The following is a 23,609-nucleotide window of genomic DNA, read 5'->3' on the forward strand; positions in this document are numbered from 1 at the left end:
AATGTGTTTGCCTGTGGAGATGCCCTAATCTATAGACCTCTGAGGCTCTTTCTGAAACTCTTATTCCAAACTCACACAACAACTTTTCTCTCAACATTCCCTCCCAACCAGTTTTAACTCTGGGTTTAAGTCTAGTATGAACGATTAAAATAGGGTGACAGCAGAAAAATGGTTCTTGCTCATTTCTGTTGCACAACTCAAGCCTTCTGAGCTCTTCAGAATGTGTCTACTCATGCTGAGAATTAATTTGGTTTCTAAATAGTTTATTTAGCCAGATTATATTGACGCAAAACTTGAGAGAATCTTCCCTTGATGAAACTTTTTAAAAGGTCATTCTTCCTCCATCTCTGAAAGACACTCAGAGTAACCCAGAAAAATAGCCTTGAGATCAGTGGTGGTCATTCGAGGTTAGAAATCTATGTATCACATCAATTAGAGGTTTTAGATCTGAACAAATGAAAGATATTTACTTTTACCATAAATCATTCATAGCGTGGATTAACCAAAGTTGTATCAGTATTTGACTGCAAAAGGGTTCAGTGAGGATATTATTCATCTCTCTTGGATTGAGAAATATTAGGGATGAGATTGTCTGACCTTTTACAAAATCTATTCACACAATATATAGCAGGTAACCACACACCCTGAATCATCTGAAACAATCTGGGCTGTGCGGAATCTATTTAATAATCCCATCTAATTCTGAGAACAATCTGCTGTATAATTTCCATATTTACTTACAAACGTATAAGCAACCAATCAAAGTAGGCCATTTGGCTCTTCAAGCCTACTGAACCAAGTGATAAGATTTTGCTGAGCTGATTTTAACCTCATCATTTCTCATACCCCGAATTATCTCTCATCCCTCTGATAATCAACAATCTTTTTACCTCTCCCTGATCCAGTCTTGATCCAGATTCTTGATCGCATATTCTCTACACCAATGAGATAAACCTCCTATTCAAAAATTTTTATTTGGGGAAAAACCCATTTTTTTGCCCAGGTTTTATAACAGAGGCATGTGACTACCATTTGACCCCTCGAATCTGCATCGCCATTCAGCTAGATCATGGCTGATGGAAATAGTTCAGAAGATAGAATTAGGTTTATTGTTATGATTTTGCAGGAACACTGCACTGCAACCCTGATGAAGTGTATACAGGGGAAGTATCTTTGGGTTTATGTTGACAGGAAATTGGCTTTTTACATCAATATCATGTTTGCTTCAGAAGGCAGTTACATCTCTGTCAGAAAGCAGCACTAAACATCTGTGGTGACATCCTGTTTCTGATCATTGCCTCTGCACAGAACTCCTTCAAGTCTTCAAGTAGAAGGAAAAAGAGGACATCATTGAAGAGAAAAACCAGCAGGAAAGGAGCGGACGTGAGTCGGGCCAAGGAACTGGTCTATACTTAATTGTAGAGAGAAGGTTGCCTCAAGGGGCCCAGTTAAAAGCCAAGTCACTTTTAGCACAATTTTAACTTCCCTTTAAGATCTCATGTTGTACAAACTTTGCTTAAACTGAAAGAGTTATTGATGGTTTGGGGGAGCTAAATTAACTCCAGAAACAGATATAATCATTAAACAAAGGGTTACTAAATCCAGACATAGATGTGACTATTAATTGAAGGGCAATATATCCAGTGCAAGATAGAACTATGAACTGAAAGGGTACTGTGCCCATTTAGAGAGAGTTTTTAACCCTAGTGTTACTATGTTGTCTGTGTAAGAGGCTCTCAATCCAACAATAATCAAACCCAATAATGCAAGACATCTGAATTGACTTCAATAAGAAAAACAACCATTAATCCCTGGAGTTCCTTGAGGCTTTTAGAAGATGGCTAATCTGAACCAGTTATCATTTAGATGTCTGGGGTGTCATTCCAATTGGTAAATGTTTAGATGGTTTAGTGGTGCTAAATGCATCACTTCCAGGCAGCAGAACATCCCATACCAATAACATTCTAAGTGCTGACTGTCCCTGCCTGAAGCTCCCTCAGAGACTCCTTTGCTCTCCTTATGTAACTTTGATGATGTTTGGTGTTAAAAACATGTCCATAAATAGAGGAGGTATCCACCAACATTTTTGGCAGGAACACCAAGGAAAGAAACAATTCCCCCTTCCAAAATTAGATCCAGGATCTGAACCAGTTACTTCAAAGGGGAATATAAGTCAAGGAGAGGGTGCTGTTTAATCAATCCCCCTTTACCATTTCTAAAATCTCACGTGTCCTGATAAGTAGCATGGCGGAAAGGAAAACGCACACAATTCAATTCCATATTGGGACATCTTGTCTACAGCAGACATAGCAATTGCGATGTTTCACTTGCATTCAGATTCTTGGCCAGTCAATCATCCTAATTCTTATCATAATGAATGAGTCCACTCCACATCCATAGGGCTACTCAACAGCAGTGAGACCTGCTGAGAAGGAAGCGATGTAAACTGAAATTTGAAATCCACCAGACAGTTATGATATGCACTTTTAGGGTTAGTGAGATCGTTTTACAATGAATCTGACCACAACCCTCACCCTGCAAGCCATTTCCCAACAAGTTGACACATTTTCTGTTTACTTCACTGGTGCAAAGGAACTACTGCTGTGTAACGCCTCTGCTGGAATTTGTAATCCAAGTTTTTGGCCGCCCAAGTAACACCAGGTTATCCATTGAGTGCATGTTGGGTGAGAACAGCATTGGGCTTGGCTGTGTTACCCCCCTTGGCCAATGAACCTGCCCACACACTGTCAAGATCTGCACATGAGCGTAATGAGGTACCAGAGGATGTCCAATACCTGTGCCAAGGTGACTGCAAAATGAAAGGAAAAACCTTTGGGAGGAGAAGGTGGTGGGGAGTGGGACATGATTCCGGGCAGATGGCACTATACACGTCTTTACGGTATAGAGGGGATGAGGGTGAAATTTACTCAGGTTTCACATTAAGGGTTGACAGTGTGCAGAGCAAGTTGGCCTCCCACAGCTTATGGTGGTACATGTACATATATAATTTTAGTTGGGCAGGGCAGCTACTGGACCGTATGCAGTGCTGCCTGGTTCCCACTGGAGGAGGCTAACCTTGATTAATGCCTTGAGTCTTGTTTTGACAGGAGAGCAAATGGAAGCCATTTATAATCAAGCCTATCTCATCACCCTTGATGAAACCACTTCTGGTGTTTGTAAATCCAAAGAGTGGCGGAAACCAGGTTAGTTAAAGGACCGACACTAAAGGTTAGCATGGGAGAGTTATTAGAATTGATCTATCCACCAGCTCACTCATCAATTCAATATCCACGTATTAATTCACTGCTTCTGGAATTGAGTCTCATTTTAACACATGGTTGTACAATCCTGTGTGCATGTACAATTTCTCAGGGGCAACTACGTATGGGAAAGAAGTGCTGGACCAGCCGGTTATACGCAAATTCCATGAGGGAGTTAAAACATATGTGTATTTACTTATGGCTCTACAGAAAGCAAATCAGGCAGCATCTGTGTTCAAGAGATGGAATTTGTTCACCTAATTTTCCACCTTATGTTAATTGTCTTATTGGGGGTTGCTGGATTGTTCACTGTATGGACTAAGCAGGTTTTCGAAGCAGCATCCCTCTCCATTGTGTGGCACAGGCTGAGCCTGGTGCAAAATTTGTGATTTAACTTTTTGTTATGGCTTCTTCCAAATTAATTGACATTTGAAGTATCCCTGTGGAATCTCCACAATGGTTTGTCTGCAGGCTAGCTTCCTGTTGGCTGTGCTTGGACAAGTATGTGGTTATGTGTTTATCAGTGTGTATGTGTCTGTCGTGTGTGTGGTGCGGAATGAGGGGACCAGGAAGGGACTCTGGAGAAGAGCAGGCGAAGTCCCTGATCTTTGCATCAAAGCTCCTCCAACCACAAAACAGAGTGAACTCAGTTGATGGTGCTCTATCTGAATTTCTTGCACTTCCTCATGTTTCTGCCATTCCAGATACTCTGACCCACAAAACAGGCCAGATTCAATTCCTGTGCTCAACAAACATATAGGTGGAACCTTCAAATATTATTTCTTACAACAACATAGCCTAAAAGTCGTCAATATTCAAGTTTATGTAAGTGAGCTTTGGAAGTGAAGATGCTCTTAATGACTGTAAAAAGAAAGGAGGTGTGACAGTATTTTGTAATAGAAATTAACATGTAAAGTTAAAACACATGCGACTTGGGTAATGTACTGACATGAATAAAGAACTGGTTGGTAGACAGGAGGCAAAAAAGTAGTAATAAACTGGTTTATTTCCAAATGGCTGCCAGTGACTAGTGGGGTTTCACAATGATCACAGTGCTTGGACTGTAACTATTCACAACATATATTAATGATTTAGAATTACGTGTCATATCTTCAAGTTTACTGATGACAGAATGCTGGGTGAGAGGGTGATCTGAAATACTTAGTTTGATTTGAAAAAGTAAATAGGCAAATACATGGCAGATGCAGAATATTATATATAAATCTGTGGTTATCTACTTTGGTAGCAATAATAGACAGGTAGATTATTATTGGAATGGTGACAGATTGAGAAAGGGGATGTGCAAAAAGACCTGGCCAGTTGCTGAAAGTAAGCATGCAGGTGCAAAAGATGTGAAGAAAACAAATGGTATGTTGCCCTTCATAGCAAGAGGACTTGAGTACAGGAGTAGAGATGTCTTGCTAAAATTGTACAGGGCATTGCTGAGACACAACTGGAGTATTATAGTATTTCCTTATCTGAGGAAAGATGTTCTGGCTATGGAAAGAGTAGAAAGAAGTTTACCAGACTAATTCCTGGCATGGCGGGACTGATGTACGAGAATAGACTGGATTGGTTAGGACTAAGTTCATTAGACTTTTGAAGAATGTAGTGGGAGGGTTGGGGGTGTGGTGGGGTGGGGAGGCTGGGTGGGGGGGGCGCGGGTGGGGGGGGTGGGGTTGGATGTTGATCTCATCGGAATAGATGCAAGAAGGACATTCCTAATGATCAGTGAGTCCAAAACCAGGATAAGGATTAGGCCTTTTAGGACAGAATTGAGGAAACTTTTCTTCAACTAGAGAGTGGTGAGCCTGTGGAATTCTCTACAACAATAAATTGTTGAAGTTGAAACATTGAAGACTTCAAATAAAGATTCCGATATAGCTTTCAGGGCTAAAGGGATTAAAAGGTATGGCAAGAAAGCAGGAGCAAGGTATTGCCTCAGATGTTCCACCATGATTAATTTGCATGGTTGAGCAGGCTTAAAGGACTGAATGGTTTACTACTGCTCCTATTTTTAAAATTTCTATGATATGTCACTTTAATATGATTATAAAGTGTCAACTTGACTCAGTTGACTTTGTCCATTCCCCTGTTACAGATTTACCAGGAATACACACCACTGATAACCCTGTGTCTCTCTGATCTGATACAGTTTGGATATTTCTTCTATGAACTGGGGTACTGAAGATGCAGTTGTTGGGCTCTCTAGAGGCTAGGTCTGGAATTGACACATTTGTAACTTGAAGGTTGCATGTGGCCCTTCCTGTTTGGCCAGGTATTCAGTCAAAGGTAACTGATGAATGCTCATCATCGGTGGCTCCTCTCTATCCCTTGCTGTTTTGTCATTTATACATTTTCACTGGGTTGTTTTTTCTCTTCTACTTTTAGGGGACCAAGGTGCTCCAGATGTTCATGTGGTGGCTAAACCCACGGCAAGTCTTTGACCTCTCACGTGGAGGGCCAAGAGAAGCGTAAGTCAAGATAACCCATGCATTATCTGTATAGGATTGAATGGACTTTGACTTAAATATATTTGGCATTGTTAGTAATGACTGTAGTATTTGTAGAGTAGACACTTTATTTGTGTCTACTCTACAAATACTACAGTCATTACTAACATTTTCGATTTTATTTTCTGGAGTACTACATCTCTTTTCATTCCCTTGAATAGACCTCTATTACTGATGAATGTGAATGCAGTTTTTAACATAAAATTCTAGTTAAGAGATTAAAATACTGTAGATACTAGAGATCTAAAATAAAAACAGAAAATGCTGGAGAAAATCAAACTGACGGCACCAGTGGAAAGAGAAACAGAGTTAACATTTCGAGTCCAGTATGACTTGTCTTGAAAAAACTGAAAGATGCTGGAAAGTGATCAGGGAACAAATGGTGAGGGTGTTCATGGCAAAAGTCAAAGGGAGTGCTGATGGTAATAGAGGAGTAATATAGATGAAGAATAGGTAGGTGGAAACAGTAGAAAAAAGGTTCTGCTGTGCTGAGAGCAAACCTATGCAAACAAAGTTAAAAATCACACAACACCAGGTTTTGGTCCAACAGGTTTATTTGAAAGTATAAGCTTTCGGAGCAGTGCTCCTTCACACCAAAGAGGAGAACTCTGAAAGCTTGTACCTTGTAATAAACCTGTTGCACTATAACCTGGTTTTATGTGATTTTTAACTTTGTCCATCCCAGTCTAACACTGGCACCTCCACATTTATGCAAACAAGACACTGCACAGATAGGACTGTAATCAGAGGATTACTCACCCTTTGATTATTCCCTGTTCATCTTCTATAGATGCCACCAGACTTGCTGAGTTTCTCTAGAACATTTTCTTTATTTTAGTTAAACCAGCTGTACACTAGAACTCTGTGGGAAGCTAGAGAATTGATTGCTGGGCCTCTTGCTGAGATATTTCTATCATCGATGGTCACAGGTGAGGTGCTGGAAGACTGGAAGTTGGCTAACTGTTTAAGAAGGGTGGTAAAGACAAGCCAGGGAATTATAGACCAGTGAGCCTGACGTTGGTAGTGGGCAAGCTGTTGAAGGGAATCCTGAGGGACAGGATATACATGTATTTGGGAAGGCAAGGACTGATTAGGGATAGTCAACATGGCTTTGTGTGTGGGAAATCATATCTCACAAACTTGATTGAGTTTTTTGAAAAAGTAACAAAGAGGATTGATGAGGGAAGAGCGGTAGATGTGATCTGTATGGAAGTCAGTACGCATTCGACAAGGTTCCCTATGGTTAGCAAGGTTAGATCTCATGGAATACAGGGAGAACTAGCCATTTGGATACAGAACTGGCTCCAAGGTAGAAGACAGAGGGTGGTGGTGGAGGGTTGTTTTTCACACTGGAGGCCTGTGACCAGTGGAGTGCCACAAGGATCGGTATTGGGTTCACTGCTTTTTGTCATTTTTATAAATGATTTAGATATGAGCATAAGAGGTATATTTCGTAAGTTTGCAGATGATACCAAAATCGGAGGTATAGTGAACAGCAAAGAAGGTTAGCTCAGATTACAACAGGATCTTGATCAGATGGACCAATGGGCTGAGAAATGGCAGATGGAGTTTAATTCAGATAAATGCGAGGTGCTGCATTTTGGGAAAGCAAATCTTAGCAAGACTTTTGCACTTAATGGTAAGATCCCAGGTAGTGTTGCTGAACAAGGAGACCTTGGAGTGCAGGTTCATAGTTCTTTGAAAGTGGAGGAGAGTGAGGGGGTGACCTCATAGAGGTTTACAAAATTATGAGGGGCATGGATAGGATAAATAGACAAAGTCTTTTCCTTGGAGTCAGAGAGTCCAGAACTAGAGGGCATAGGTTTAGGGTGAGAGGAGAAAGATATAAAAGAGACCTAAGGGGCACCTCTTTCACACAGAGTGTGGTACATGTATGGAATGAGTTACTGAAGGAAGTTGTGGAGGCTGGTACAATTGCAACATTTAAAAGGTATTTGGATGGGCATGTGAATAGGAGGGGTTTGGAGGGATATGGGCCGGGTGCTGGCAGGTGGGATAGATTGGGTTAGGATATCTGGTCGACGTGGACAGGTTGGACCGAAGGATCTGTTTCCATGCTGTACATCTCTGACTCTATAACTGTGTGACTTACAAATTGCATAGTGCAGCACTGGTTGACAATTTCACCCAGTGTAAGATTAACCCATACTATCATCTGCATTCTCAGATGGGAGAAGGGGACAGAGATACTTATTCAGCACAGTTGAGACGAGATTTCCAAACCAGGAAAGAATTTAATTTATGTAAAATGTATTAGTAAACAGAATGTAGTTTTCACAGAAATCGATCACAGACAATGAATTGTCTAATGGTTCAGGTACTATACAGGCAATCAAGAAGCTGTTAATAGTGTATTAATTGGGGCAGCTTCCCTGTACCTATATGTGCAGTAACATGTTGGAAGTGTATTTGTTAGCTGGGGCTGCGAAAACTGTAATGTGTCTGATTCTCTGTAAATGAAAGCTTACAAAGCTACCTAACCTTCACTGGCTGGCTATCTGAAGTTTACCAGAAGTTATGGGCACTTCATTTGGATCAGTTATGCCATATTTTTGAGTGCTATGTGTGCCCTTGGTTTATTCATGCTGTAGTCACACATTCCTAGTATGAATTGAGCCACACTCTACACTGCTGAGGTCATTAGCAAGGGAGTGGGGAGCTCCCACTGGATATAGACGGACTGAAGTAAGATCTTACACCAGTCAGTAGATTAGATATTGATGCTGCTGCCTTTTTGGAGCTCAGTCTTCCAGCTATTGCCCTCTCTTATTCTCAAGCAGATAAACATAGACAGCAGGAGAAAGGACCGTGTTCCCCTTATACATACAACCAATACAATCTAAAAAGATCTTGATCCCATCAGGTTAATTATTGATGATTTTTAATTGGCTGTTGTGACATTTGCGCACAGGGTTGGTGCTACTTAGTCTTCTCAAGAGCTACAAAAGTTCACAGGGAGTGTGGCAGCTCTAGATATATACCGTCTTCACTTCAAAACTTCCTCACAACTTAAGGGCTGTGTGGTATGTGGTATTGTCACTGTGTCAGTAATCTAGTAGTAATGCCCTGGCGACACACGTTCAAATTCTACAACGGTACTGATAGAATTTCTATGCATAAATCTGTAATATAAAGCTATTATCAATGACCAGTGACCATGACAATCATCATTGATTGTTCTAAGAACCTATCTGGTTTAGGAATCCTCTTTAGGGATGGAAATATGCTGTCCTCATCCAGGCTGGCCTACATATGACTCCAGATCTACAGCAATGTGCTTAACTCGTAAATGCTCTCAGAAATGTCTCTAACAACACCAAGAGCAGGGACATAAATAGTAGATCAGTAATATATTGTCACTTGTATTTTTTACAAAAACAAATAAAGTGAAATGTGTTTAAGTCACCGTATCCACAGTACCTATATTGTTAATAGAAGGCATACATTAGAAAAAAAAATTTAAAACTTAAGACAAAGTCCATCTTAGTTCAACTCACAGCTCCTAGGTTCAGAAAAAGTCAATACTGTTTCTGAAAGCTGACAAAGCTGCCACCAAAGAAAAAGACCGCCACTCCTGGACTGGAAACCAGAGCAGGATGCCAGGTCAAAATCACTTCATCGCCGAAGCCGCTACCAACCCAGATCAATCGAATCCCAGACCATGCCACCGAAGCAGACCACCACCGGACATGACCACAATGGTTACAATGAACTGCTATCACCACCACAGCAGCTGTTCAAATCTAAGCAGAGCAGATGGTGAAATTTAAATTTGAAGAAATCTGGATGGCCTAATGGCAACCCTGTAACTACTGTTAATTGTCATGAAGAAAGCACATCTGGCTCACTAGTGTCTTTTAGGGAAGGAAATCTGCCATCCTTATCCAGTCTGGCCTATAGCAATGTGGTTGACTCTGGGCAATTAGATACAGTTAATAAATGCTGCACGCACCCCTCACCAGAATAGGACTCCTCTTGGAGTCACAGAGGCCAACCGTGATCCCAAACTAAATTAGTCCCACCTGCTTGTGCTTGCCCCATATCTCTCCAATCCTTTTTTAGCCATGTAGTTATCCAAGTGGCTTTTAAATTTTAAAGGAATATATAGACACTGTTTTCTGCTCTATATACATTTCTATGCACTGAATACACCGTTTTATGATCTGTAAAGATGTTACTTCACAACAAATCTGAAGAAAGGGTTCATGTTGAAGGTCATCAATGCTACCCAGTGACATTGTTAAAAAGAGGGATGAGTTTCCCATAGGAGAATATAGGGAGATCGGAAATCAATTAAAAAGTTGAATGTCGAAGATATCTATCTAGAATTGCTCCTAGTGTCACATACTTGAAAGGTAAAACTATAGGAGAATAAATTGTAGGAATGAGTGTTTGAAAAGATGATAAAGGAGAATATCTTCTCAGGGGCTAGTATGGTTGAGTGGATTTAACATAGAAGTGGATTTAACCATAGCAGGGAAATGGGAACTTGAGAAGAAACACAAGTAGGGAAAACAAAGTTGGAAATGGAAAATAGAAAAGTATAAAGCATATGTGGAAAGCAGAGAAAACAAGGGCTCATAGCCAATAGGGCCATAGTACAAAAAAAAGGTTTTAAAAAGTCTAAAGTTACTGCACCTGAATACATGAATCATTGGCAGTAAGCTGGATGAATTAACAATACAAATAGTCGTAAATGATAATGATATGATCACAATTGCAGAGACATGGCTGTGAGTGATCAAGTCTGGGAAGTGAATATCCAAGTCAAAAAGTGTGGTGCTGGGAAAGCACAGCAGGTCAGGCAGCATCCGAGGAGCAGGAGAATCGATGTTTTGAGCATAAGTCCTTCATCAGGAATGTTGGGGGGATGGGGAAAACAGAAGGGAACTGAGAGATAAGTGAGAGGGAAGATGGGGCTAGGGGGAAGGTAGCTAGGAATGTGATAGGTAGATTCAAGTGGGGTGATGGTGATAGGTCAGAGCAGATGATGGAGCAGATAGGTGGAGAGGAAGATTAACAGGTAGGACAGTTCAAGAGGGTGGTGCTGAGTTAGAAGGTTGGTTCTGGGATGAGGGGGAAGGGGAGATGAGGAAACTGATGAAATCAACATTGATGCCTTATGGTTGGAGGGTCCCAAGGCAGAAAATGAGGCGTTCTTCCTCCAGGTGTTGGGTGGCTAAGATTTGGCGGTGGAGGAAGCTCAGGACTTGCATGTCCTTGGCAGAGTGGGAGGGGAAGTTGAAGTGGTTGGCCACAGGGCGGTGGGGTTGTTTAGTGCGTGTGTCCCAGAGATGTTCTCTGAAATGTTCCGCGAGTTGGCATCCTGTCTCCCCGATGTAGAGGAGACCACATCAGTATTAGCAACAATACAGAGTGAATGAATTCTTGAAGTGTTTACAAGATGGTTTTTAGACCAACACGTTGAAAAACCAACTCAGATGTAGGCCGTCCTAAGTTTAAGAGAAAGAGGTTCATTAATAATTTGGTTTTGAGAAGTCCTTTAGGGAAGAGTGAATACAACATGATAGAATTTTTCATTGATGTAGGAATATGTCACATTGAGATATGTAGTGAAATATTCTAATTTGAATAAATCTAAACAAAAGTAACCACGAAGCTGTGAGTGGAGAATTGCATTATATTAGAATAGCTGTAATATGTTGGGTAACTTCATTAAAAGGTATGAAGTGGACAGTCAACAATGAATGCATGCAAGAGTTATACATTACTTTCGGTGTAAAATTACAATAGGAAAAAAGGCCTAACTACAATAACAAAAGAAATTATGATAGAATTCGATCCAAAGAGGAGTCCTATAAAGTTTCTAGAAGTAGCAAGCTTGAGGATTGAAAGCAGTTAAATTCAGCAAAGGAGGAGAGAAAGATTGATTTTTGATCAGAAGAATATAAGAGTAAACTTGTAAGGAGCATAACAGCTAATTGTAATAGTTTGTATAACTATGTAAACAGAGAAAGGTTAGTGGCCTCAGTAGGCTTGATAATGGAGAAGGAGTAAGTGGCAGAGCATTGAAGTAGTAACGAAAAGGATTGATGAGACAGAGCGATGGACGTAATCCAAATGGACTTCAGTAAGGCGGTTGATAAGGTTCCTCATGGTAGAATGGTTAGCATGGTTAGATCACATGGAATACAGCAGACTAGCTGTTTGGATACAGAATTGGCTCGAAGGTAGAAGACAGAGGGTGGTAGTGGAGGGTTGCTTTTCAGATTCGAAGCCTGTGACCAGTGGTTTCCAACAAGGATTGGTGCTGGGTCCACTGCTTTTCGTCATTTATACAGTTGATTTGGATGTGAACATAGGAGGAATGGTTAATAAGTTTACAGATGACACCAAAATTGGAGATATAGTGGACAGCAAAGAAGGTTACCTCAGAGTAGAATGGGATCTTGATCAGATGGGTCAATAGGCCGAGGAGTGGAAGGTGGAGTTTAATGTAGATAAATGTGAGGTGCTGCATTTTGGGAAAACAAATCTTAGCAGGACTTATACACTTAATGATAAGGTCCTTGGAAGCATTGTTGAACTAAGAGACCTTGGAGTGCAGGTTCATAGTTCCTTGAAAGTGGACTCGCAGATAGATAGGATAGTGAAGGAGCATTTGGTATGCTTTCCTTTATTAGTCAGTGCATTGAGTACAGGAGTTGGGAGTCATGTTACAGCTGTGCAGGACATTGGTGAGGCCACTATTGGAATACTATGAGCAATTCTAGTCTTCCTCCGATAGGAAAGATGTTGTGAAACTTGAAAAGGTTCAGAGAAGATTTGCAAGCATGTTGCCAGCGTTGGAGGGCTTAAGCTATAGAGAGAGGCTGAATAGGTTGAGGCTATTTTCCCTCGAGTATTGGAGGTTGAGGGGTGAACTTATAGAGGTTTATAAAATCACAAGGGACATGGTTAGGATAAATAGACAAAGTCTTTTCCCAGGAGTGGGAGAGTCCAAAATTAGAGGGCATCAGTTTAATGTGAGCAGGGAAAAATTTAAAAGGGACATAAGGGGTAATGTTTTCATGCAGAAGGTGGTGTGTTTGTGGAATGAGCTGCTAGAGGAAGTGGTAGAGGCTGGTACAATTGCAACATTTAAAAGGCATCTGGATGGGTATATGAATAGGAATGGTTTAGAGGGATATGGGCCAAATGCTTGTAAATGGGACCAGGATATCTGGTCAGCATGGATGAGTTGGACCAAAAGGTCTGTTTCCATGCTGTATATCTCTATGACGCTATGACTCTAATTATTTTAGTCTGATTTCACAGAAGAAGACATAAATAACTTACTAGAAGTGCTGGAGAACCAAGTGTCTACAGAAGAGGAATTGAAGGAAATTAGTATTAATTAAAAGACTGGTGTTGCATAAATTAATCAGACTGAAAGCTGATAAATCCCCAGGATCGAACAATCTACTTTCCAAGCTATTAAAGGAGGTGACTATGGAAATAGTGGACGTGTTAGTTAGCTTCTAAAATTCTGTGGATTCTGGAACAGTCTTGGTAGAGGGTGACAAATGTAACTCGCTATTTAAAAGGAAGGAGGGAGAAAGCGAGAAATTATTGACCAGTCACTAAAGTAACTAAAAAGTAAAATGCTAAAAGGTCTGTCAGAAAATTTAGAAAATGCAAATGGCATTACTGAAAGTTAACATGAATTTATGAATGGGATATTATGTTTGACTGGAGTTTTTGAGCACTTAACTGGCAAAGCAGATATGGCAGAACCAGTTGTTACTGTGTATTTGGATTTTAAAAATTTTCCATGAAATTCTGCGAAAGGGGTTAGTGTGCGAGATTTTTCGAAATCCCGAAATCTAAAAAGTTCCGAAATCTGAAAACATTTTCATCAAGTTTTTCTTCTCATTAACAATGTTGTTTGACAAGCAAACAGTTAACCCAACTCCGCACCCACTCAATGCATGTCACTCAGATGCAACATGGGTGGGCGCATCCCAGCGCTGGCAGGCCTCAATTCTGTCTCAGTGCCTGTAGTACTCACAGTAAGTCTGCTGTTAGGTAAGACTTTTTAAAATGTCACTGTCAAACTGTTACTTATTCCGAAATTCAAAAAGTTTTGAATTCCGAAAACCAGCGGGCCCTGAGTGTTTCAGATAAGGATTGTGTACCTATACTATACTGACATGGATTGAGAATTGGTCAACAGACAGGAAATAGTATCATAGAATTCTTATGAAATGTGAACAGACCATTCAGTCCACATCAATCCTCCAAACAGCATCCCACCCATTCAACCTCACCCCCCCACCCTATACTTGTAATTCTGCATTTCCTATGGCTAATCCACCTAGCTTGCAGATCCCTGGACACAATGGACAATTTAGCTTGTCCAATCCACCTAACCTGCACATCTTTGGACTGTGAAAGTAACTGGAGCATAGGGAGGGAACCCACAAAGGGAATATGCAAACTCCACACAAGCAGATGCCCGTGGCTGGAATTAAACCTCGGTCCATGGACTGTGAGGCAATAGTTCTAACTACTGACCTGTGTGCCACCCTATTAGGAAGAAATGGATCTTTCTTCAGAGTGGAAGATGATGACTATGGATCAGTTCTTAGTGCTCAGCTATTCACTTGGATGATGATACAGAACTAGGTGGGAGTGTGAGAGGTGAAGAGGATGTATAGGTGCTTCAAGGTGATTTAGACAATTTGAATGATTGGGGAAGTGAATGGCAAATGGAGTATAACATGGATTGTTGTCAAACTATTCACTTTGATGGATAGAGAACAGCAGAATATTATTTAAATGGTGATAGATTGGGAAAGGCTAATGTACAGAGGAACCTGGGTGTCCTTGTATAAGAGTTACTAAAAACAAGCATACAGATTGACAAGCATTTAGGAAGACAAGTGTCTATGTTGGCCTTTTGTTGTAAGAGATTTTGAGTACAGAGCAAAGAAGTTTTACGGAGGCTGTACAGGGCCTTAGTGAAACTATACTTGGAGTAGAGTGTGCAGTTTTGGTCTTGTTACCGAAGAAAAAAATGTACATTCCAGGGAAGAAATGCAGCAAAGGTTCACCAGACTGATTTATGGAATGGCAGGTAAATTATATAAGGAGACAGTGAGTCAACTGGATCTGTATTCACTGGAGTTTCGAAGAATGAGAGGATCTCATAGAGATAAATAACATTTTGACAGGACTGTACAGCTTGCAGCAATGATGTTCCCCCTGGCTGGGACATTCTAGAACAAGGTGCCAAAACTTCTGAATGCTGCGGAGTCCATTTAGGGCAGAGTTGAGGATATTTACTTTCCTCAGAGGGAGGTGAACCTGTGGAATTCTCTACCACCAGAAGTCTATGGAAGACAATCTACTGAATACATGTAAAAAAGAAATAGATTTCTATTCACTAAAAATGGCAAGAGTGTGGAGAGAGAACAGGAGCATGATATTGGGATAGAAGATCAACCGTGAATTTGCTGAGTAGCAGAGTGGGCTCAATGGCCAAATCTTTCTATGATGCACATTAGCTTGGGGTCAGTTGACCCTCTTGGTTTCACTGTTAATTTACAGGTCATGTGTTGCAGTGAATCACGTGAACATTTCTTGTTTCCTGAACAGCTTGGAGCTGTATCGAAAGGTCGCAAACCTCCGGATCCTGGCCTGTGGTGGAGATGGAACGGTTTGTAATTTTAGCAAATTAAACATTTAATCTATAGGATCAAAAAGATGTGAACCAATTTGATCTTGTGCATACTTGCTGTAGTGTTTGCAGTTTCAGGGGCATTACAGAAGCAGGAGTAGACTACTGGGTTCTTTGAACTTGCTCCACTTTTCAACGATCATGGCTGATCTTATGCCTCAACACCATTTTCCTGTACTGTCCAAAATCTTTCTTATCAAGATAGTTATCAGTCTCTCAAACTTACTCAATTCTTAATAGCCCCCCGGAGTTGAAAATTCCAAAGATTTACTACTCTGGATGAAAAGACTTGCTCCTCATCTCAGTCCTAAATAGCCTGCCTCTGAGTCTGAAATGTGCCCACTGCTTCTAGACACCCACAGCCAAAGGGAAAACATCCTTCCTGTACCTACCCTGTCAAGTCCAGTAAATATTTTGTAGATTTCAATGAAATCACCTCATATTTTTCTAAACTCCAGAGTCTCTGCGCAGGAGAGTCCTGTCTTATCCTGGGAACCAGTCTCGTGAATATCTGCTACACCCTCTCTGTGACAAAGACTTGAGGTTTTAAGTGAATTTTGCCCTCTGATTTTTTTTCATGGGTGTGTCTAGAAACCTGGCCCCGCTGAACAGAATTGATAGATCTAAGAGTTGGATGTGTGGTGAATTCATTTGTTTAAGAGTCATGGAACTAGCCTCAATGCCCACTGTGCTGGTCTGTGATTTGATACTACCAAAATTCTTGCAGGCCTCAATGGGATTTAAGTAGGAAAGATGCATTCTCAGCTAGAGGGGTCAAGAACCAGGGAGCACAGTCTCAGAATTGGAGCAAAGCCATTTCAGACTGAGATTAGGAGGAATTGTTTTCACTCAGAGGTGAATGAATCTGTGGAATTCTTTACCCTTGAGAGGTGTGTAGGAAGAATCATGTTCAAGACAGAGATTGATACATTTTGGCTAAAAATCTATCAAGTGATGTGAGGATTGTCTGGATTGTGGTGTTGAGGCAGAGTGGTGGGAAGTGTTTGCCAGGATTTCCTGTGTCCAGTGTTCAACGGAGTCATCCAACATAAGAGAAAATGTGCGGAAAAACACATGGTAAACTTCACTATCTGGTTAACATTAATGCAGAGCAAAAAAAAAATCATCACCTGTCTGACGTCCCTTTGCCACAATTCAGGTAAACTCTGGAATTAGTTTTAAACTATTCCATAGATAGGACACTACATTTGTCTTATCGGCCCTCAAACAGGCCATTTGTCCTAAACATTAAGTTAAATAATGGCTGAGGCGGATTGCCAACTTCAGTTACCAATCTCTGTCTGCTCCAAATCTCTGGATACCTTTACTGAATAAATATTTATTGATTTACGTCATGAAAACCTCAGGCAGTTTGGAAATGGTAGATTGTTGGAGGAAAGATTCCACCCTGTGTATGAGAAACTACTTCCTGATCATAATTTAAAAATAAAAGGTCACCCTTTAAAACAGAGATGAGGAGAAAAAAAATTCTCTCAGGTGGTTTTTGTAATTTCTTTTGTTTAATGTGTGCTATTAGAGTTAGAAAAATAAATTGATATTTTTCTTTAAGTAGTGGAATTTGGGAGTTCTCTGTCACTCACATTTTAACAGATTACGAGACAAGGCAAGCTTTTTTTGGGACTTTGGTTTAATTAACAGAGGGGTTCGACCTGTGGAGTCTTAAAAGTTAAGACAAATTTGAACAGACTTGGGTAAGAAAGGTCCCAGCAGATTTAAACACTTTGTGATTAGTGTGCTAGATCTTTAAATAAAACTTAGGTGAGAAAATGTGTTTAATTGCAGTTACTTGTAGTTGATTAAATTAAAAGTGAGGGAAGTGGCTCTTAATATTGCTAAAGATATTCTGGGGTTTGAAGATGTTTCCCAAATTTGTCGAGAAAGTTTAGAAAGACAGAGGAAGGATATACTTTTAGAACTAGCAAGCAGGTTAGAATTAAGTTTCACTAGGGACAAAAAGAAGGCTGAAATTGTAATGGAGTTGGTCAAGCACTTAGGTATATGAGAGAAACAGACAAGCGCCGTAGAATTGGAAAAACATAAATTGCAAATGAGGCAACAGGAGTTAGAAGGTAATTAAACCAAACACCCAGAAATGCTTGCCTTGACTCGTAATCAGTTAGAACTCCCAAATTCCACTATTCAAAGAAAAACAATTTATTTTTCTAACTCTAATAGTGAACATTAAGCAAAAAATAACTATTCACAAATCCAAGTGCCCCCCCACCCCACCCCACCTTAACTACTTACTATCTTTGTAATTCCCTTCTTCAAAAGGCACTGGATATAAAATCCAAATATTTTTAAGGCAGACGTACATATATTCCTCGATTACCAAGGGGATGAAAGATTTATTGCAGATGTGTAGGAATGTAGAGTTGAGTTTAAAATCAGATTAGCCATGATCGTTTTGAAGGCAGATCAGGTTTGAAACGCTGAGTAACCTACTCTTGTTCATATGTTCATCTGACATTTTGTTACTAAATGGACTAGCTCTAATGTTGTAACAATATCCTTTCCTCAACCAGAGGAAATGGTTGCTCTGTATTTGCCAGAGAAAATACTTCCCTTGTTTTTAATACCTGAATAAAGGGAGAGGAGTGTGATGGCCCTTGATATCAGGGCCACATTTCACTAAATGTGAAATGAAAGACCCTGAGTATATCAAAAATCAATAGGAATCGGGGCCAAACTGTCCAAAGATTGGAATACTCATTGGAAGCTGGTTGTGGTTGTTGGAGGTCAGTCACCTCAGTTTCAGGACATTTCTGCAGGGGTTCTTCAGAATAGTGTCCTGTTGGTTTCTCAATGACCTACCCTCAGTCATAAGATCAGAAGTAGATCATCATGTTTGCTGATGATTGCTTTATTTTCACCACCATTCGTGGCTCTCAGATCATGTTCATATGCAACAAAACCTGGAAAAGATGCAGGTTTGGGCTGAAAAGTGGAAAGTGTCACCTATTTTACAAAGATCTGTATCTCTCTGCTGCCTGCCCATTCATGTATGTCTATAAATCTTAAGTGACACTATCATGCCTGCCCCTAAAATTTCTGTTGGCAATACATTCTAGGTACCCACCATACCAGAACATAGAATGTTACAGCGCAGTACAGGCCCTTCGGCTCTCAATGTTGCACTGATCTGTGAAACCACGCTGAAGCCCATCTAATTTACATCATTCCATTTTAATGCATATGCTTAGCCAATGACCATTTAAGTGCCCTTAAAGTTGGCAAGTCTCCGATAGTTGCAGGCAGGGCATTCCAGGCCCCTACTAGTCTGAGTAAAGAAACTACCTCTGACATATGTCCTATATTGATCACCTCTCAATTTAAAGCTATGTCCCCTCGTGCTAGCCATCACCATCCAAGGAGAAAGGCTCTCACTGTCTACCCTATCTAACCCTCTGATTATCTTATGTTTAAATCAAGTCACCTCTCAACCTTCTCATGAAAAATAGCCTCAAGTCCCACAGCCTCTCCTCATAAGACCTTTCCTCATATCAGGCAACGTCCTAGTAAATCTCTGAACTCTTTCCGACACTTCCCCTTCCTTCCTATAATGCCGTGACCAGAACTGTGCACAATACTCCAAGTGCAACCGCACCAGAGTTTTTTTTTTACAGCAACAACATTACATCATGACTCCAACAGTCAGTCCCTCTACCAATAAAAGCTAACACATCGTTCTTAATAACCCTATCAACTTGGGTGGCAACTTTCAGGGATTTCTGCACATGAACACAGATCTTGTTGTTCATCTAGACTACCAAGAATCTTACCATGAGCCCAGTACTCTTTCTACTGGTTGTTCCTTCCAAAGTGAATCACCTCACACTTCTCTGCATTAAACTCCATTTGCCACCCCTCAGCCTAGTGCAGCTTATCTATGTCCCTCTGTAACCTACTACATCCTTCGGCACTATCCACCAACCTTAGTGTCATCCGCAAATTTACAAACCCATCCTTCTACACCCTCATCCAGATCATTTATAAAAGTATCAAACAGGAGTGAATCCAAAACAGATCCTTGAGATTTACCACAAGTAACTCAACTCCAGGATGAACATTTCCCATCAACCACCATCCTCTGTCATCGATCAGCTAGCTAATTTCTGATCCAAACTGCTAAATCACCCTCAATCCCATGCCTCCATATTTTGTGCGATAGTCCACTGTGGGAAACCTTATCAGACACCTTACTGAAATCATATACACCACATCATTGTGGGCGGCACGGTGGCACAGTGGTTAGCACTGCTGTCTCACAGCGCCTGAGACCCGGGTTCAATTCCCGACTCAGGCGACTGACTGTGTGGAGTTTGCACGTTCTCCCCGTGTCTGCGTGGGTTTCCTCCGGGTGCTCCGGTTTCCTCCCACAGTCCAAAGATGTGCGGGTCAGGTGAATTGGCCATGCTAAATTGCCCGTAGTGTTAGGTTAGGGGTACATGTATGGGTGGGTGGCGGGTCGGTGTGGACTTGTTGGGCCGAAGGGCCTGTTTCCATGCTGTAAGTAATCTAATCTAATCTAATCTAATCAACCGCTTTACCCTCATCCACCTGTTTGGTCACCTTCTCAATGAACTCAATAAGGTTTGAGGCACGACCTATCCTTCACAAAACCGTATTAACTATCCCTAATCAACTTATTCCTTTCTAGATGACTATAAATCTACTGTTTTAACCTTTTCTAACACTTTTCCTACAACTGAAGTATGGCTCACAGAGCTATAATTTCCAGGGTTGTCTCTACTCCCCTTCTTGAACTTGGACACATTTGTGATCCTCCTGTCTTCAGCGCTATTCCTGTCGACAATGACGACATAAGGATCAAAGCCAAAGGCTTTGCAGTCTCCTTCTGAGCTTCCCAGAGAATTCTAGGATAAATTTCTATTTCACTTTCCAGAATTGCTTAAACCTTCTCATTGTGAACCTCAGTCCCGTCAAGTCTAGTAGCCTGTAACTCTGTACTCTCCTCAACAACTTTGTCTTTTTTCAGTGTGAATACTGACAAAAAAAATTAATTTAGCACTTCCCCAAATCCTCAGACTCCATGCAACAACTTCCCACTACTGTCCTTGATTGGCCCTAAATCTTAAATTTCATCATTCTTTTATTCCTGATACACTGACAAAAAGCTTTAGGGTTTTCCTTGATCCTATCTGCCAACGACTTCTCCTGTCCCTTCCTGGCTCTTCTTCGCGCTATCTTTAGGTCTTTCCTGGCTGACTTGTAACTCTGAAGCACCCCAACTGAGCCTTTACGTCTCATTCTAACATACAAGCCTCCTTCTTCTGGACAAGAGATTCGACCTCTTTAGTAAACCAAAGCTCCCTCACTCAACCACTTCTTCCCTGCCTGGCAGGTACATACTTATCAAGGACACGCAGTAGCTGTTCCTTGAACAAGCTCCACATTTCAATTGTGCCCATCCCCTGCAGTTTCTTTCCTCATCCTATGCATCCTAAATCTTGCCTAATCACATCATAATTGCCTTTTCCCCATCTTTAACTATTGCCCTGCGGAATGTACCTATGCCTTTCCATTGCTGAAGTAAACATAACCGAACTGTGGTCACTATCGCCAAAATGCTCACCTACCTCCCAATCTAACACCTGGCTGGGTTCATTGCCTAGTACCAATTCCAATGTGGCCTCGCCCCTTGTTGGCCGGTCTACATACTGTGTCAGGAAACACATTGGACAAAAACTGACCCATCTAAAGTTCTTGAACTGTAGTACTCCTAGTCAATATTTGGAAAGTTAAAGTCCCCCACAACAACTATCCTGTTATTCTCACTAATATCGAGGATCATCTTTGTTATCCTTTCCTCTACATCTCTGGAACTATTTGGAGGCCTGTTGAAAGCTCCCAACATAGTGACTGCTCCTATCCTGTTTCTAAATTCAGTCCATGATACCTCAGTTCATGAGTCCTCAAATGTCCCTTCTACCATGGTAACACTGTCCTTGACTTGCAATGCCACACCTTCCCCTCTTTTACCATCTTCTCTGTTTTTACTGAAATATCTCAGTACTGAAACCTGTAACAACCATTCCTGACCCTGCTCCATCCATGTCTCCGAAATGGCCACAACAGCAAAGTCCCAGGTACCAACACATGCTGCAAGTTCACCCACTTTATTCCAGACGCTCCTGGCATTGAAGTAGACACACTTCAAACACCTGCTTGCTTGCCAATGCACTATCAACACCTAATTTCCGACCTCACTACTCTCAACCTTCCTGGACACTGGAACTACAATTCAGGCTCCCATCCCCCTGAATTAGTTTACCCCTTCTGAAGAGCATTAGCAAATCTTACCCCCACCCCCAGGATATTGGTATCCCTTTGGTTCAGGTGTAGACCATTCTGTTTGTAGAGGTCCCACCAACCGCAGAATGAGCCTCAATTATCCAGGTATCCAAAATCCTCCCTCCTGCACCATCCCTGTAGCCACATATTCAAATCTTCTCTCTCCTTATTCCTTGCCTCACTAGCATGTGGCACAGGTAACAAACCAGAAATAACAACTCTGTTCTAGCTCTAAGCTTCCAGACTAACTCCTTGAATTTCTGCCTTAAATCCCCATCCTACCTATGTCGTTACTGCCTATGTGGACCACAACTTGGGGCTACTCCCCCTCCCACTTAAGGATCCCAAAAACATGATCAGAGACATCACAAACCCTGGCACCTGGGAGGTAACACACCAACTGTGAATCTTTCTCGTTCCCGCAGAACCTTCTATCGATCCCCCTAACTGGAGTCCCCAATATTGACTGGGAATACTATAATTCAAGTAGTTTAGATAGGTCAGTTTTTGTTCAACATATCCAGGAGAGTCTTCTGATGTAAGTCTGTAGACAGGCCAAGGGACAATGCCATATTGGATTTGGTACTGGGGAATGAATTCAGCCAGGTGTTAGACTTGGAAGTAGGTGAGCACTTTGGTGACAGTGACCACAATTCAATTGTGTTTACAATAGCAATGGGCAGGGATAGGTATATACAGCAGGCAAAGAAGTATAACTGGGGGAATGGCAATTATGATGCAATTAGGAAGGAAACTGCAGGGGATGGACACACTTGAAACATGGAGCTTATTCAAAGGACAAGTACTGTGGTTCCTTGATAAGTATATACCACCTATCAGACAGGGAAGTAGTTGTCAAGAGAGGGAGCCATGGTTTACTAAAGAAGTTGAAGTGCTTGTTAAGAAGGCGGCAGCAACTTATGTGAGGCATGAAGGTTTAACGAGGGGATTGAGCGTTCTAAGTTGGCCAGAAAAGAGCTAAAGAGAGGATTAAGAGCAGCCAGGTGGGAACATGAGAAGTTGTTGGTGAATAGGATCAAAGAAAACATTAGGGCCTTCTATAGGTATATCAGGAATAAAAGAATGACTAGAGTAAGATTAGGGCTAAAGACAGTAGTGGGAAGTTGTGTGTGGAGTTTAGGACATAGGACAAGCACTTAATGAATACTTTTTGCCAGTATTCACATTGGAAAAGGGCACTGTTAGTGAGAATACAGAGATACAGGCTACTAAATTAGATGGGATTGTGGTTGACAAAGAGGAGGTTTTAGCAATTTTCGAAAATCTGAACATCAATAAAATCCCTGGGCCGGATGGAAATTAATATTGAATTCTCTGGGAAGCCAGGGAGGAGATTGCAGAGCCTTTGGCTTTGATCTTTATGTCAAGACTGGAGGATAGCAAGTGTTGTTCCCTTGTTTAGGAAGGGGAGTCAGGACAACTGTGGTAATTACAGGCCAGTGAACCTTACTTCATGTGTGAGTAAGGTGTTGGAAAAGGTTATAAGAGATAGGATTTATAATCATCTGGAAAGGAATCATTTGATTAGGGATAGTCAACGTGGTTTTGTGAAGGGTCGGTTGTGCCTCACTAACCTTAGAGTTCTTAGAGAAGGTGACAAAACAGGTGAATAAAGATAAAGCGTTGATGTGGTGTATATGAACTTCAGTAAGGCGTTTGATAAGGTTCCACACGGTATAATGCACAAAATACAGTGTTTTGGGATCGATGGCGTTTTAGCAGTTTGGTTCAGAAATTGGCTAGCTGAAAGAAGAGAGGGTGGCAGTTGATGGGAAA

General features: G+C 41.2%; 1 protein-coding gene across 1 annotated transcript in view; it reads left to right on the forward strand.

Moving 5' to 3' along the window:
- Positions 1–23,609, forward strand: part of dgki (diacylglycerol kinase, iota) — a 197,505-nt gene that overhangs the window by 67,426 nt on the left and 106,470 nt on the right. Inside the window, exons 8-11 of the mRNA XM_060839555.1 lie at positions 1,309–1,383; positions 3,108–3,203; positions 5,652–5,734; positions 15,395–15,455. Of these exons, the coding sequence (XP_060695538.1) occupies positions 1,309–1,383; positions 3,108–3,203; positions 5,652–5,734; positions 15,395–15,455 (315 nt within the window). The remainder of the gene's footprint in view (positions 1–1,308; positions 1,384–3,107; positions 3,204–5,651; positions 5,735–15,394; positions 15,456–23,609) is intronic.

Source organism: Hemiscyllium ocellatum, chromosome 19, assembly GCF_020745735.1.
Source record: "Hemiscyllium ocellatum isolate sHemOce1 chromosome 19, sHemOce1.pat.X.cur, whole genome shotgun sequence".
NCBI lineage: Eukaryota > Metazoa > Chordata > Chondrichthyes > Orectolobiformes > Hemiscylliidae > Hemiscyllium > Hemiscyllium ocellatum.